Genomic DNA, 18,268 nt, shown 5'->3' on the forward strand with positions numbered 1-18,268 from the left:
AGCAAATTCAAGTAAATATTAGTTCTGATATGTGAAAATTGGTTATTTTTACTATGTTATTCTCTAGCCCAGTGGTTCCCAAACTGGGGTTCATGAAATATGACAGGGAGTTCTCAGAGAAAAATTCCTTAATGGCGGACAGAGCTTCCTTAGGGACCCCGGGCAGCAAGGGACCAGCAGTTAAGCAGATCAAAGCAAGCATATCTATCACACTGAAGAGATTTAAACTTTAAGACTCCTTACAAGAAATGGAAAGGGAGGTGGATATTTTTTTGCTGTTTTTAAAATTAAATAGGCAGCTAGTTTTGTTTTTTAAATTATTATGAAGAACAAGTTTAAGCTTTGTTGTATTGTGCGTCGTTTGCCTGGACTGCTCAAACCCTGAATGCTTGTGTAGGAGGAAATCTGAGTTGGCTTCTTAAATACCTTCATGCTGTTTCTCATCTGATACTCCTTGATGAAACATAGGAGCCTTGTCTTATAAACAGGCTTATTCAAAGTGATACAAGCTATGGAAGTGAGAAGAATGTTGCCATTTTCATAATGTAATAAAAATACTGTAATGATAAATAATAAGTGTGTAATAAGCATGTCAAACACAAATTTAGTATTTCCAAGATCACTGCTTTTATAATTTATACTCAGGTAAAGGAGAAAATACCTAGAAATATTCATTTTTAGGAGGGGATTCACAAGACTTGACATTTTATTGAAAGGGGTTCACAGATTGTTAAAGTTTGGGAACCACTGCCCTAGACACAAGCAAAGAGATTTTGTACATTGCAGCAGACAGTAGAAGCACATCCCCTCCCCCCAGCTTTCCCCACAAACCTTCCTACCCTTCCTCCCCTGCATTATTTTCAATGGTTAAGTGTATGTTATACATCCTGCTAATGTTCTCTGGGCTACATTAATTCCCTCTTCTTTTGCTGTATACCATTTGCTGCAGTGAATAAATCAATCCTCACCAGATTTGTCATACCATTTTAGAGGAAGCAAGAAGGCATTTACCCTGTTTTCTCCTTACTAACAATGTTTAGCGCCTTTATTGATAATGTTAATAGTGTATTTTCAAAAACATTGTTCTGTTTTATCTCGGGTTCAATTTCACACCAACAATATTCAAACCAAAGCCTGAGCTGGATGCTGAGTACTTACTACCCAATATTTTCTGGGAGAGGCAAAATATTTAACAAGTGAGTATTTAATCTAGAAATGTTTTTCTGGTGTTTTACTCCCCTGGTTACCTAAGCATGACCAGTTAGTACCCTTCTGTTGATGTTGCACCAAGTACTCAGTTTTAATAGAGGTTGTGCAACATATAGATGGAACAAACAGGAATATAGGATTTTAACAGCATACTTAGAGCTGATAAACCTAAAATTCGATACCAAAGCACTGCTTGGCTTATGGGTGTGAATGAGACACAAACAACCTTTCCTTTTCAAGGATGGTCAATTCTTGATACCAGGCAGGGTGTTTTATGATCAGTCATCTTCACTATTCTCTTTGCTCATAAGTTTGACGCAGAAAGGAGGATAAGAAATAGGGCAACATGCATGTATGCGCACACAACCTGTTGTAGAACTCATGATGGAAGATAACAGCTGAAATGCGGAGATTTCATTAGTGGTTGCTATTAAACTATAAACTTTTGCCAACAGTTACCCGATATGGGTGTCGCCCTATTTTGTCCCATACGTCAAATAGTAGGTATCTGTGGCAATTCTGTGATAAGTCAGTCAGTCAAGCTGAATTTTCAATAGCTTCTTGATTTTGCAGCCTTCATTATAAAAAAAGGCTACAGAAGTTCACAGAAGTTACATTTTAAATAAAATTTTAAGGGTAAGAAAATGTCAATCATTTATTTTTTGAAGTATTCTACAAAATTATATAATGCTGAAAGTTCTCTTAAATTCTATAGAATAGCTTAATACAAAATACCCTTACTAATCTCTTATAGACTTTTCTATAAAATGTAGGACAAGGCAAAAATTTTCCATCCTCTTTATCATGGGGAACCCCACCCCAAAAGGGCTCAAATCAGTTTTAGGACTTCAAACAAAAACACCCGCACAAACACCCCTTCCCCTCAAAAAACTACCTTGAACCCCACACAAACCTGAGGAATTTAACTTATTAAAACAATTTGAGTGAATATATGCAGAAGATCATTTCTTCTGCAATACTCACCCAGATATACAAAGATGACTGCCAAACCAAGTAAGCTCATTTTATAACACACACCTAAACAGAAAGAAGTTGATCTGAGGAATTTATAATAGTTGGACTTTCTAGTATTTTTCTATATCTATCAATTGCTTATGTCCTTATTTAACCAACAGGTTTTCTTGATCAAAATCACATGTGTAATCCTTCAGTCTTGACACAGAAGTTCTCAGATAGGTCAATAAGAGTTGCACCTCCCTGAGAATTGTAGGATTAAGCTTTAAGGATAGAGTGGAACATCAACAACATGATCAAGATTTACAGCAATAGGTTTTTGGACCCCATCCTGGAATCTTGATGTACAGTACATCATGCAAATTAAGTGACCAAAGGGGAAATTCAATACTAATTCACTAGAGGTATTACACTGACACTGGGCAATTTATAAAATCCAGGAGATTGCCAAGAGTCTATTTATCAATCCAGTCTTGTGTGTTGTATTGATCTTCATCACTTGGCCCTGATCCCATAAGCTGCTCCACGCAGGCAAACCTATATGCTCACTCTGAGCCCAAGTAAAATGAAGGGATCCAAAGAATAGGGTTTACATACATTACCTTTCAACATTTTTTTTTAACTTTTTTTCAAACTAGTTTTAACCTGAACAAAACTCATGGTATTGTTTCAATAAGATAAAAGCATTACCACAAGATTTCAAACAATCCCTTGAAATCTTGAAACTGAAATCTGTGCTCTTCACAGAAAGTAAAAAATTTCCCTCCATTATGGGAGCACGCACTCATTTGTTACAGTACAGTTCCACATCGGTGTTAATATGTGGGGGCATCTTTTTGTTTTGTATTTGTACAGCACCTTGCAAAATAGGCTCCTCAGTGCTAAGGTAACACAAATAATAATATTTGGGGGTCAGATAAAAGGAACCGGGGGGGGGGGGGAGACAACAAAAATGCAGCACATGTGAAATTGACCGTTACCGACCAGGACAAGGTCTTTCCAATAAGAGACTGTTTCATGCTTGAAATTAAATGCAAGTCCAGGGCATATATGCTCTTCTATTGCTAGTTATTATAGTTTAATAAAATTAAACAAAAACAAAGCAATCATATTTAAAGTAGGACAGTGGGTACGACAATAGTGCTAAAATTACATTCTGCTCTCCAAGAGTTACTTATGATTCTGCATTTTGAATATCACTGAAAATTTATGGACATTCCAACCTAAAGGCCTGAACCAAAAAGACAATGAACATCCCCCTTTACATTAAGTCTCATATGGGACATATCAGTGATGGAGGAAGTAATCTATACTAACATTTGCGTGCACTAGGATAATGACCTATTGATGACAGCGGTTATCAACTTGTTAGTGACAAAATGGAAAACAGAATGTTTGAAGTAAAAAAAGTTTCAGGTATTCTGTATGTGGATTCATTTTTTACTAACCTCCTAGAATATTCTGGACCTCTGTAGAATCTCATGGCTTTTTGAGAACTACATTTTTCTTAAACTCCTAGAATGTTGTCAACCATGTCCTTGCGGGTATATAAAGGGTGGGGTGTCACCAGTCAGTCACATATAAAAACAAAGTGAAAGCCCAGCTGCACTGTAGGGAACCTTGTTTTATTGTGTAATTGTGAAAGCGTACTTGTGTTTTAAGACTTGAAGAGTGTAAGAAGCAACTAATAAAAGACAGATTTAATGAGACACTACAGATATCTATCCAACCCCCATCTACGCAACAATATACAATAAATACTATTGCTTCTTTTGCCATGCTTAACAAATAATGTTTGGTGACTGTCTAATACTGTCTGTTTTCCCCTGTAGAAGATAAAAGATAGCCCAAGGAAGCCTTCAGGAGCTCAGCATAGGAAGCAAAAAGCTCAATTGCAATCTAGTTTGCAGCAAGGAGCAAATCTGATGGGAAAATATCTGAAACAGAACAACGTAGACCAGGCTTTAGGCAATAGCGATCGTGCCAGTGCAGAAGACATTGAGAACCGAAGCGTAAATGATGGAAGTCCTATTACTAAGGAATTAGCAGATTTACCTGAAGATAAGAAATAGAAATACGAGGAAAGTGAGAGAGAGATGAAAGTGAAGAGACCAAAAAGGAAAGCACAGCAGGCCTCAAGGGCCAGCAATGCACTGGCTTTATCTTCTGGTCCTGCACTTTATGCCTGCATTATCTGCGCCAAGAACTGTCACATGAGAATTGGACATTTTAGATATTCATATATCATGCTGTAGTACAACACACGGTAACTGAATAGCTTTGGCACTTACACCATTGTCCTTTGAGATGTACGCTTGCCATTCATTCATAACATTTGTACACTTACACTAGTTAACTTGGAACATGAGATTATGCTTACACCTCTACCTCGATATAACGCTGTCCTCGGGAGCCAAAAAATCTTACCGCATTATAGGTGAAACCACATTATATCGAACTTGCTTTGATCCACCAGAGTGTGCAGCCCCGCCCCCCAGAGCACTGCTTTACCACATTATATCCGAATTCGTGTTACATCAGGTTGCGTTAGATCGGGGTAGAGGTGTATTAGTTTTAAATCAGAAGAAAGCTCTTCAATAGAGTGGAGCTAGAAATTGTTATACATATCATGTATTTAACTATGTTCCTTCAGCTTAACCTTATGTGATTTACCTCTCTCATTTATTTAACCATCAAGAACTCTTCTTTCACATGCTTAGTTCTTGTTGGACAGAATCTTACCTCCAATCAGGTATGACTGGTTTGAAGACTGCGGTAAATTCCCAAAAGAAAAAACCAAAAAACGTTTAAAAAAAAATGTAAGGGGTACATAGTAATGATCTTTATCTTGGGAGACTTTTAATTGCTGGATTTACATTTGGGGGTATTTTCGTGTCCCCTCGCCTCTGTAAGCAGACAGTTCTGTTATGATGACTTACTTTCATCTCTTCCTCTATACTGAAAACAGCCATGGTTATTCCATAATGTCATATATCACCGGGTATTGCAGTGGTTCCCAACCAGGGATATCCACACCCCTGGGGGTACACAAAGGTCTTCCAGAGGGTACATCATCTCATCTAGACATTTGCCTAGTTTTACAACAGGCTACATAAAAAAGCACTAGAGAAGTCAGGGCAAACTTGAATTTCATATAGACAGTGATTTGTTTATACCAGGGTCATAGCCACAGTGGGTCCACCCAAATCTGAACAGGGGTGTAGTACTGCCACAGCGACCTAGAGCATCACTCAGGCACCTGAAATCCAGGATGAAGCTATGCACCCGCCCTTCAGAAAGCTACACTCTGGCAGCTCTGCCTTGCCATCTTCTGAGCCACCCCATGTGCATGCCCAGCTTGGCAGGTAAAGCCCTGTTTAGGGTTGCAAACTTTCTTATCTCACAAAACTGAACACCCTAGCCCCACCCCTTCCCAAAGGCCATGGCCCCAGCTCACTACTTTCCCCCTCCTCTGGTGGCTCCCACCCTCACTCACTTTCACTGGGCTGGGGTGCAGGAGGGGGCGAGGGCTGTAACTGGGGGTGGGAGCTCTGAGATAGGACCAGAAATGAGGGGCTCCGGGTGTGAGAGGGGTGAGGGCTCTGGCTGGGGCCAGGGATGAGGGGTTCAAGGTGTGGGAGGGGGCTCTGGGCTGAGTCAGTGGGTTGGCATGTCAGGGGGTGCGGGCTCTGGGATAGGGCCGAGGGTGATGGGTTTGGGATGCAGGAGGGGGCTCCAGGCTGGGGCAGGGGCTCTGGCTTATCACCAGCATCTCCTGTTAGCAGTGCAGTGGGAGGGCTAAGGCAGGCTCCCTGCCAGTTCTGACTATGCTGCACTCTGGAAGTGGCCAGTAGGTCTGGCTCCTAGTTGCAGGTGCGGAAGGAGGTTCTGCGCACTGCTCTCACCTGCAGGCATTGTACCCGCAGCCTGCAGCTCCCATTGGCCAAGGCTCAGGATGAAGGCAGCGCACGGAGCCCAGTGGCCCTCCCACCTAGGAGCTGAACCTGCTAGATGCTTCCCAGGCACAGCACGGAGCCAGAACAGATAGGGATTAGCCTGCCTTAACTCCGCAGCACTGCCGACCTGACTTCTAATGGCCCGGTCGGAGTGCTGATCATAGCCGCCAGGGTCCCTTTCTGATCAGGTGACAACTGGTCACTCTAGCCCTGTGTCTGGGGGCACGGGGACTAGGAAGAGAGCATGGCATCAGGGGAGAAGCTGAGCTAGCATAGTCTGTCATTGCCTGTCCACCTGAAAGTCAGGGCCCACCCAAATTTCCACTCTTAGTTACAGCCCTGGTTTATATTGCTCTGCATACTAAATACTGAAATGTAAAAGTGCAATGTTTATATCCCAATTAATGTATTTTATAAAATTGTGGTAAAAATGAGAAAGTTAGCAATTTTTCAGTAATAGGATTGATTTTGTAAGCAAGTAGTTTTTAAGTGGGGTACACAAGACATATCAGACTCTCCAAAGTAGTACAGTAGTCCAGAAAGGTTGAGAGTCACTCAGGTACTGTGTCTGAGGGCTGATTTCTTCCTCCTCCTCCCTCCTATCTCTCTGTTGGCTTTTACAGCTTAGTGCACATGTGACTGGGGAAAAAAGAGGAAACCAGTCAAGTTTCAGTTGCTTTTGTAAGTCGCTCCCTACATTAATGGTAGTTTCAATTGTAATATATACCTCTTCTGGAAAGCACTAACCGGAAGCATTTCTGTAATGATACCCCAGTGGATTTTTCCCTTTATTCTCATGGTATTACTCTGGAATGTGAATAACTCTGCAAATGTCTGTGTTCTAGATCACTTTTCCCACTGGAAATGGTCTGCTTAAGGCTTATAGCCAGGATCCCAGTGAAGTCAAGGGGAATCTTTCCACTGACTTCAATATGCTTTGGGTCAGGCCTCAAATGTTCTGATTTATCCTTTTCTAAAGAGCCCAATTCTGCAGTCCTTAACATAGGGAATCCTTACTCTTACAAGCGAAGTCATTACACTCAGTGGGATTACTTGCATGAATATGGGCTGAAAAATGAGGCCCTAAATGAACAAAATGAAAGATACATTTTCTTCAGGGCATCAGTAGGGTTGCCAAGCGTCCGGTTTTCAAAGGGACCCTGGCAGCTCTGGTCAACACAGCTGACTGGGTCGCCAAAAGTCCATTTGGCAACAGTGGAGCAGGCAGGCTCCGTGCCTAGCTCCTGGGAAGCAGCAGCATGTCTCTCCAGCTCCTAGGCAGAGGGATAGCCAGGGGCTCCGCACATGGCCCCACCTACAGGTGTAGGCCAAAAGCCTAATGGGAAGAAATTGTCTCAAGTAAAATTGTACTCCATTTTCCTAGCTTTGAATTCGTAAGAAGAAACCGTAGCCTTGAATTAGTAAGAAGAAATTGTTCTGAGTTTATTTTTTGCTGATTATGTTAACATTGGTTCTTAGAAGGACAGAAGTTTTATGGCTGTAATTGCCTGATTTACTGTTTGGTGTGAGTGAAGAATGTATTGTAATTAACTGAAAAAGAACAAGTAGGCTGGATTGTCAAGAAGGGAGTAGAGGAGTCAAGAGGCACCAACTTTATCATCAATGACCCAGAGGGCGGATTGATGACCCTAAAGCAAAGGCATACACCCCAAGGACAAGATAAGGAGTTGATCCAAAGGGACAGATAAGAAACAGCTGCAGATCCTTCCAGTAACAACTCAAAATAATGCTAATTAAGAACAACCTTGACTACCTCGTGGGTGTGACACAGCAAGATATGGGAATTTATTGTTATAAAAGAAGGGTGCATTGCCATGGACTTTGGGTTTGTTTTGCATCAACATCGGAGCTTTGAACACATTTGACAGAGGCCTAACTCCCCTCCCTCGTGTGCAATTTCAGCTGGCCACTGGAATTGACCGAGCAACACTAAGGACCGGTAACTATAAGATCCAGCTGCAGAGCTCTGTGTGTGCGCAAGCATATGTTGATTTCAATGCTTAAATTATATTCCTAATAAACACAGCATATTGCTTTATCCCCTTTAAAAAGATTCCCTGTGCTTCTTATAAGCGTAACACAGGTGCCACGCTGAGCGCCAGCTCCACAGCTCCCATTGGCTGGAAACTGCGGCCAATGGGGCTGCAGGGGTAGCACCTGCGGGCGTGTAGGGCCCTCCTGGCTGCTCCACCTAGGAGCCGGAGGGATAGGCCACCGCTTACAAGGAGCCATGTGGGCTTCTGCCATCCCCAGGAAATGGCAGGGCCACCTGACGTCAGCACAACCCAGAGCCCGCACCCTGAACCCTGTCCCACACTACAACCCCCTGCCCTGGCTCCGAACCCATTCCAGCACTCAAACTCCCTCCCAGAGCCTGCACCCCGCACCTCTTCCCATGCTCCAACCCCCTACCTCAGCTTGGAACCCCCTCAAACCAGTCATCCCTAGTCCCACCCCAGAGCTCACATCCGTAGCCAGAGCCCTATTCCCCTCCCACACCCCAACCCCCCGCCCCAGCCCAGAGTCCCCTCCCACACTCTGAACCCCTTGGCCCCAGCCCAGAGCCCCCTCTGCATCTCAACCTCCTGCCCCAGTCTGGTGAAAATGAGCAAGTGAGCAAGGGTGGGAGAGAGCAAGCGACAGAGGGACCGGGAATGGAGTGAGTGGGGGGTGGGGCCTCAGGGAAGGGGCGGGGTGGTGGCAGGGCAAGGGTATTCAGTTTTCTACAATTAGAAAGTTGGCAACCTTAGATACCAGCAATATACAAGACACCTATCATGGAATTATGCTCTGTAACAGAGTAAAATCTAACATTCTTTAGCATGGCCATCCAAATACTAATGGAGAAGCTCTAGTTTAAAATAAATAATAATAAATAAATAATAGAGAAAAGATAGGGTTCTTAATGTTACATAAATAAAAATAGCTGTAGTTACAGTGGTAGTTGAGGTTCTAAAATACAGTGAAAATGTTAGTGTATTTGCATTCTCTTTTTTAAGCTAATATAGAATAATGGTATTGGGCAACAGGCTTCCTAAAAAAGAATAAAAGCTAAATATAAACTCAAATTCCTTCATTCCTTTATTGCTCATCATATGAAAATGCTTAGAAAACATTTTTAATGCATCTGTATAATGTCTTTTGTAACCCTCTGGTCCGTCACTCTTACTGGCTGTTGATCTGTGCAGTTAAGGCACCTCTTCAGCAACTTGCTTATTTTAAAAATAGCTACATACATTTTAAAAGATGAGCGCAGATATCTTTCACTGAACGAAGGCTCTCTGCTACTAGATAATATTTTTGGAAACAGGATGCTGCAAGAAAATAACCTCATCCCCAAGAAGAGAAAAACAAACCAATTAAAGAAGTTTTAAAAAACTGACTATTCCTTTGATTAATTTAAATGCAAATGTACAAATCTTGAAGATTATACCTTTTATACTGAGGTAAAGACTCAGTATAAAATCTGCCTGAAATATAGAAGAGGCACAAAAGAGCCATAAAAGAAAAAGTCAAAGCAAATTTCAAACACTTGACCCAAACTGTTAATAATGTGAACCATCTCTTTTATTTCTAAATTCTTCTTTCAAATTGCAGAAGTGGATAACATGTGTATGGAATAACCACTTATAGCCCCACGAACTCAAGCATGATAAGAAAATCACAACTAAGATCTATGAATTCCAATATGAAAAGAAGTTTTAAAAGCAGTGCCTTAATTCTAGAATGCCGTGCACTAAGGTTAACTCCATAACAAAGGCCAGACACTAACATTTACTGCTGGAAGACAACAAATCATGTAAAAGGGAAGTATACCTTAGAAAATCATCCCGTTTGTTAGAGCAGACTGAAGTAGGCTGTGAGTCCTGTGCTTGCTGCCCCCGACATAGGTAATACCAGCATTGCCTCTCTGCAGCATTACAGCTGCTCTGTTCAGCATGTTTCTTTTAATCTTTGGGGGGGGACAGCCCATTTTTAGGCTACTTAAGTAGTCCCAGCTTGCTGCCAATAGCCAACATCTACAAAACACAGAACAAACAGCAGCTCCCTGGGAACGTTTGCAGCACCAGCTCAGAAATATAAAGAACTCAAGCTGCAAACCTCACAAGAATGCCAGTACTTCCTGCTTTTGACCTGGTTGGAAATACCACAAGAATAGCCTTAAATGGCTGATTTAAGCAAATTTAGGGCTTCCTGTGAAATCATTCAGTTGGAACCCCTCCTGCAGTATCTGTCATTCTCCTTACTAAACTTGCCACAGTGGTGCCAGTTTTCATGTGGACATTGCCTATGAAGACTTAGGCCTCCATATATCATCAGAGCAGGGGTCAGCAACCTTTCAGAAGTGGTATGCCGAGTCTTCATTTATTCACTCTAATTTAAGGTTTCGCGTGCCAATAAAACTTTTTAATGTTTTTAGAAGGTCTCTTTCTATAAGTCTATAATATATAACTAAACTATTGTTGTATGTAAGTAAATAAGGTTTTTAAAATGTTTAAGAAGCTTAATTTAAAATTAAATTAAAATGCAGAGCCCCCTGGACTAGTGGCCAGGACCTGGGCAGTGTGAGAGCCACTGAAAAAATCAGCTTGCATGCCACCTTCCGCACATGTGCCATAGGTTGCCTACCCCTGCATCAGAGCATAATGGCCATCATTAAGGAAGTAAGTCATATTCACGTAAGTATTGTCTTGGATTCAAAAGAAAAATTAAAACAATCTCATCTGCCAGAGAACATTGTTTTGCTGTTCATATACTCACTTCAGACTGAACGTTAAACGGATTTGCATCAATTCTTTCAACTACTCTAGGTAATTAAATGCTAATTTACTCTGCTTACATGTTACTAAACGATCAGGCTGACAGAAATAATAGAAATCCAGAAAGACCAAGCCCAACAGTTCAATGTTTTTACATTGTTCAAACCCTTTGTCCCTCTTCCTGCCCCCACCCCCCAAAAATGTATTTATTTCAATCCATTGACTAGTATTAGCACACATCACTTAATTCCCAAATTGGGAATCCTTTGAAGTTATTTTTGATGCAAAGACTTGGATAATTGCTTATCGGAAGCACTGCACACTGAAAACAGCTGAAGCGTCATACAATCATTTAAAATTAATCATTTTCCTGTCCTGGCATTTATAATATTCCTAAAATAAAGAATAGGAACTTCCCACAAAATCTCATGCTACTGAAAAAAAAAATTCTGAAATAAGCTTCCTTGTAAAGTTACCAGTGTTTCATGAAGGCAAGTGTCTTTTTGTGGGGTTTGCCAGAGCCCACGCAGCATCCATTGCGGCCTGTCTGAGAAAGGCCCTCAATCTCCCAAACCCTTCTTTCTGCAAATACCCTCCTTCAGTTTATCAAATTAAAGCTTCTAAACCTTTGGCCAGGTTAAAGAGGCAACTTAAAACCAACAGATTTTTGCCAACTCACAATATCTGGTGTTCTTCTGAAAGCTCCAACATCATTTCATGGTAACTGCGGTCCCTCGAAGGCACTCATTCTAGGTTCCCAGCTTCTCAGCCATCACCTCTCTTGGGCAGAGGCCCACATCTCTCCCTCCTGACCAGGGTTTTTCCAAGCTGCACAGTTCTGCCTGCCTACATTGTTATATCCCCAGAAAGCCACACTGTCTCAACAGGCCAGCACCTGCACTTGGCTCTCTCTTTGAAGGTTATGAGCAGCTGTAATTGCCAGCAGTCACAAGTTACCACACAGCTCTTTATAAGCAAGCACATTTATTCTTAAGGTAAGACCATTAGAGAGAAAACATTAAAAATAGTAAATATATGCACGCTAAAGCTTACAAGAGGTCACCCGTCAGTCTTATACAGCCTCACCAGATTAAGTCCTTCCAACTCCTCCCTGAAAGGATTGGGGGCCCCCTTGAACAATAGGCCCTGTCTGTTTGCTGGACCAGAGGGATGACTCTGAGTCCTTTTAAACTCAAGCTATCTATCCAAAAGTCCTTTCTTTGTCTGTTGGTTGCTGGAGAACACAGTTTGAACTAGTATATGCAAGCCTCTGCAGGTAGTAGTCCTTTTCTGGAGGAGTTACAACGTGAGTGAAATTGCCTGATCACCCCCCCGCCCCACACACAGTTCTTAGCTCCTGAAGGAAGCTAAGAACAGCTACTCTTAGGTTCTCCTGTTCACTCAGACATGAATCTCACAACATGGTAGTATCTTTCTTAACAGCGTTTTACCGTAAGACCTCCCCTTGTGCATGAAGTCCATTTCCTACCTTCATGTCTTCTGCTTTATGTCAACAACTCAAGCAAACTAGCTGCAATGCAGCACAAGCCCCAAAAAAACCTGTCAGTTATTAACTGAGGCCTCCTAGTAACACACAGGCAAGGTCATGTTAAATTCCCTTGTGGAATATAGGAGTCCATTTAATATTTGGCCTTTCAAAATCAAGATTCTCAAACTTCATCCTGCCAGTTTGCAATCAGACTATTAGCATATATGTTCATATTTTAGCCCAATGTGAATTGAAGTGGCCAAGTAATAAACTCCTGACACACAGAAAGAGATTAATTATAAACAGCAGCTGGGGCAGCACTGCTACAATGCAGAAATCCATGCTCCTCAGCAATGTCAAGCTAGTACAGCTAGTTTACTGATTTAATATTGATCAGTTTCTGTAAGCCAAAAGGAAACCGATGCCCATCACCAATTGTTCTATTGCAGTGGTTCTCAAACCCCCCTATTCCCCCTCCCCCCTCCCAACACAGACCACTTGAAAATTGCTGAGGGTCTCGGCGAACCACTTAATGATCTTTCCAATTGTTGTTGGTACCATTAGCTAACTATTGTAAAGCGCTTTGGATAAAAGCACTACATAAAATCTTTAAAACTTTTTTTGTTCTACAAATGAAAGCACACAACTCATATTTTAATATCAGTAGTCTTACCTTTCTAATGTGATGGATTTGCCCTCTCTCCCCTGCTGAAGCAGCCCCCGATCTGGGGCTGGGAAGCGGGGGGGAGGCCCTCCTTCCCAGTCTCAGCTCTGTGGCAGGAGAGAGAGTCATCTCTCCCCAGCAACCGCAGCCCTGGAGCTGGGGAAAAATCACCTCTTTCTCTGGCCACCGCAGCCGTGCACGTCCCAAATTTCCTCCAGTCCTCCTTCTCACCCCACTGCCCCCTCCCACCTACCCCTTATTCCCCCCAAGGCCACTACCTCACCTTACACGTGCATCTTCTCCAGGGTCCAGGCACTTAATTAGTGGAGCTACGCCTGCACAGCTCCACTAATTAGGTGAGCGGCCCTTCATTCTCTTCTGTGCGGCCACCCGGGTGCACACCTTAGCAGGAACTATCCACGGAGCACACTTTGAGACCCCTTGTTCTATTGCACATCACTCAGATGGTAACTAACCTTAAAGAATTTTGCTCTTAATACCATGTGAACAGAATTTGACCACAATAACCATCCTAGAAATTTTTTCCCCTCAAAAAGCAGAAAATGTATGCCTGCTATGTACAAGGACCATACACAATACTATCATTTCCTTCCAGTGCACAGCTGTGCTCATCCTGCCAACTTTCTTTCTGCAGTAATTTGTGTTTTACAATACAACTTTATAAAGCATATTTTTTATAAAGCATATTTTTTCATACACATTGTGTCCTCAAAACAGGTTGGCGTTACAAAGCTGAAATAAAAATACAAAAGCAGAGAAGGGGAAAAAATGTCAAGAGAAAAATTCTTGCATCTGTCATGGTGAGATTGTGCAAAGGTGCAGAGAAGATAGTACACAAATTGAGGGAATTAGGAATAAGAGACCAGTTCTTTGAACTAAGACAAAATCAGAATGGTTTTAAAAACCTCTGGGCCTGTGTATTGGTACATGAAATGAATGAGGAGCCAATAGGAGTTGCTTGATATGGGTGACATGTCACACTTTATACCTGTGAGAAGTTTGGCACCAGCAAAAGCTGAAGTTGGGAGGACTGTGCTTGGGGTGGATACACCAGCAGAGAATGGAGTCCTGCAGAGTTAGCTGCACAGTTTACCCCAAACTTCCTCAGCAGACTGCTATCAAAACCCTAGACGAAACCCCAAACCCAAGTACACAGAAGTTCTCTCTTCTCCTATCCCTGCCAACTGGTTCTGTGGTTTTCAGAACAGCCAAGGGTGATGGGCTTTTCAACGTATCTGCTCACAAATCTATTTCATCTCTAATTTTGGATTAGATCCCATTTTCAAAAAATATTATAGTTTGCTCTTAGGCTCAGAGAATGTTTACATTGTGTGTCCTACACAGTAAGCACTTGTCAATGCTGAAATTACAATGTAACTATATTTTTTAGACACTATTCCTTACTGCAAAGCAAGTTAGAAAAATAAGCATGGAGAAGTGAAAGTGGCCACTGCAAGACCACATATATAGAATTAATTGGCAAAGCAAACTTGCTCCCCCAAATTAGCCAGGTGAACTTAATTCGTGAACCACTGAGAAAATAAATATTTCAGACAATACTGATTTATAGCAACAGAATAGGGACCTTTCAACTGTAAACAGAATTGTTGCTGTCAGCTCAATAGCAAACCAGAAATAGAAAGCACTTAAATATCTGAAAATTCAGTTGTTTGAGAGTTGAAGTGAAAGTAGCAAGGTGTGCAGAAACAAACAGTATTTTTGCATGATGAACTTAGCAAACACTCCATGAAAAAAAAAAAATCTACAAACTGATTAGTCAGTTAGAACAAACATGTTCCAAAGGTATTACACAATCAAGCAGCTGATTTTATAATATGTTTATACTTTTAAGGCACCAGATATAAAACTTTGCTCTTCATTTGTCTTTGGACTAAAACACTATTAAATAGTCTGCAGGTAACAACTCAAATTCGAAGACTAACAATCAAAAACAATTCAAAAATCCAAACAAGTCAGCCTTACCTAGATCAAAAGACATGGTTTTCATGTACGCTCATACCAAATTCACTCTAATGCTGCTGTATGTACCAGTAATCGAGTTCACAATGTTAATGATCATATGACAGATTCACATATACCCCATTTACAAATTTTGTAGATCATTGAGAAGGAGTTCTAATCAGATGCTCGGTATATACTGAAAGTTTACAGGTCACAGATATAGCATGTAATAGCCCCACCTCTTTGAAGGCATGCCTGTTCTGTGTAAGGGAGAGAGAGAGAGAGAGAGGGGCCTGGAGCAAGCAAGCAAAACAAGAGAGGAGAGAGTCAGTTGGAAGAGGTTTTATTCCTGTTAAATAGAAAAACAAGGGAATCAACTTATGTAACCTTCAAACCACAGGAGCAAAGCATGGAAAACCACTTACTGTGTTTCCCATCTAATGCCTCAGATATTTTGGAAGTTTCTACAACTGTTGATTTCACCACTGTATTAAAAAACAAGATTAAATGATAAAATCAGTAGCCCTTTTCTCTGGTTGATACTTACAGTCCCATTGTTACTAAGTGACTTTTGTTTCCAAAATCCTTTATATTGTGCAAACAGAGCGTGTTTAAACTGCTTCTTTGAACTAAAGTAATGGTGAAGATTAGAACTCCAGAGCAGAGGTACAACCGAAAAAGATTCTACAATGTATTCATAAAATGCTGGCCTTTTTGCTGTAGACTGGAAATAGAATGAGGTCATTGGAATGAATCCAGTTTTAAAATAGGAAGGCTCTTGCACCCTGTGCTTGGCAATGCCTTGATACATATTTTGATGGCATCTCAAAAAAAACTGACATGCTGCAGCATTGCGAGTAGCTAAAAAGTTCAGTTTTTGAGGAACAGTCCTTGTCACAAATACTGAAGGAAGGCACAGGGTCAGAGGATGAAGCCAGTTCACTGGTAGCGCTTGAGGCCTACTGACTGCACTTTCCTCTTCACTCTCCTCTGTCTCAACCACCTCTCTTCTGACTCTTTGCTTGCAGGTAAATGTAATGAAAGAGATAAATCAGAGTCAATTTTGTATTGTGTAAATGCAAATCATCTTAGAAAAGTACAGACATTAGATGAACTGGAAAGAGTAATATTACTATTTACAAACAAACTGTTGAAGATCCCAAAGTCTAGTTTGCTAAGAAGCCCACCCCTTTTCCTTCATGCCTTGTTGACCTTGTAGGACAATTACCCTGTTGCAGATGTAATTTTGCTCAGACCGTATCAAAACAGTATCCATGACTGACAAAGTGGACAGCAAAATAAAATACATAAATGCAACCTATCTGGTTTCCTCCTCATCCAAATAGATGGTGTGACAGGGACAAATGCTCCCCAAGCTTGGGGGTGGGGGGGAAGGAGGAGGAGGAGGAGGAAAGAAAAGAGGGGAAAAAAAAGCTTAAAAGCCCTGGATGAATTTCATTCTAGGGCAAGAGGAACAGAATGGGTTAAACCTGGCTGACTGTTCTTGGAAAATTTGGATAATGTGAACCAGAACATGGCACATGTTCATTCACAGCACTGAAGTAATCTTCCTCAATAACTGTTCAGATGATATATTTGCTTTGCTTTGCTCTGACTTTTTGCACATGCCACAACTCTGCCTCTGCCTATAGGAAGACTGGAAAGTGATATGTAAGATGGTGCGAGTATAAGCTGGTGTAACTTGCACACCAAGTGAACAGAAGAGATACATATAGCGGGAAAAGTAACTGACAGGATAGCTTAGGTCATAGGTGCTGGAATTAGGGGTTCTGGGGTACTGCTGCACCCCCTGGCTTGAACTGCTTTCCATCATATATGGGGTTTACAGTTTGGCTCAAAGGCTCTCAACACCCCCACTATACAAATTGCTCCAGCACCTCTGTTGTAAGTTAAATTAGTTAAAGTTCATACTTTAACTCAGCTCCTCTTTCAGTACCTGAGCACAGAAATTATACCATCTTAGACTTGGATCATGTTCAACTTTGCTTTCATTTTTTTTTATATTATTATTATTCCCTTTCCAAATGCCTTATTTCACCACTCCCTTTGTATCTTTATCCCACTCCTGACTTCCTGCTTTCTTCTATATTTTCTTTAAATGCTTTTTTGCTGTAACTGGAAATTCTTTCACCCTAAAGGTGCAAGGTAACACCACTTCCATTCAAATTCCTTGTTAAAATTCCTTTCTTCCAAGAGCTCACCGGTCAAAGCCACCTGCATAAAATCTCTTACTCATCTATCGTAGAAATCCTGCTACACTTTTAAGACAGAGCCATTTGGAGTCATGCAGTGCATTGGGGGTGTGTTTTGTACCATGTAGCAATTACAGTGTTAGAGGTTTAAAAAAACCACTATCACCATAATTCATCTAATACTCAGTTCATGCTGAAGAATTTTACCAGGATCTAAGCCCCGAAGAAGCATTACAAGAGCTAAGTGCCTCTGTTACTGACTAGTTAGCCTCACTTGTATATCCTGGCGGGAATTTCACTTTCCCCACTCTGAAATATATGTTTTACTCTCCATCTTCTCCTCACGTCTGGATGTGTTATGAAGCAGGTGGTGGGGTTGAACTGTGCTTCCTAAATCTGAATCCAAATTTGTATGAGTTCGTATCAGATCATTCACTCTGTCTACCACCTCCCAGCTTTGATAGATAGGACTACTTGATGATGAAAGTACATATTTAAAGGCACAGTCCACTACAAAAAACATTTCCTATTACCACACATAAGTGGTTTCCCTACTAAAATTGCCTAAAAGCCAATCCAAATGGTGTTTTGCCTCCATAACAGATGCAATATTGGATCCCAAAAGGATATGTAACCTACTTCAAAAAAAAACCAAAAAAAAAAACCCAGTATTTTGAACATTCAAAAACCCCAAGGGTAACTAATCCCTAACAAGTAACATTTTCACCAATTTTAAGGAAGCAAGTACCTAAAAACTTGTATTCCCCACAGCCCTGCTTAGTGCTATATATATATGCAAAACAAATGTTATTACGTTTATTAATAATTGGTTTATTATCTTTGTATTGAATAGTTGGTTCTCTGGTACTGGGCCACTAATTATTTCCTTTCTGGTACAGATGTTGAGTCCTATCAGCAGAGTTTTGCCAAAACACACAATATAATTTATAACAATTTTGCTTCTGTTATTTTAAAAACATTGACACATATTTTGACTT

General features: G+C 41.1%; 1 protein-coding gene across 3 annotated transcripts in view; it reads right to left on the bottom strand.

The window, feature by feature from the left end:
* FGD4 (FYVE, RhoGEF and PH domain containing 4) overlaps positions 1–18,268 on the bottom strand; it is a 222,916-nt gene that overhangs the window by 92,823 nt on the left and 111,825 nt on the right. The window contains exon 1 of one of the 3 annotated variants that reach the window (XM_032778925.2): positions 15,079–15,259. The exons of the other annotated variants lie outside the window; for them this stretch is intronic. Within the exon in view, the coding sequence (XP_032634816.1) occupies positions 15,079–15,103 (25 nt within the window). The 5' untranslated portion in view covers positions 15,104–15,259. Of the gene's footprint in view, positions 1–15,078; positions 15,260–18,268 lie in introns of those variants that run through there. 3 annotated transcript variants of the gene reach the window in all.

Source organism: Chelonoidis abingdonii, chromosome 1 (genome assembly GCF_003597395.2).
Source record: "Chelonoidis abingdonii isolate Lonesome George chromosome 1, CheloAbing_2.0, whole genome shotgun sequence".
Lineage (NCBI taxonomy): Eukaryota > Metazoa > Chordata > Testudines > Testudinidae > Chelonoidis > Chelonoidis abingdonii.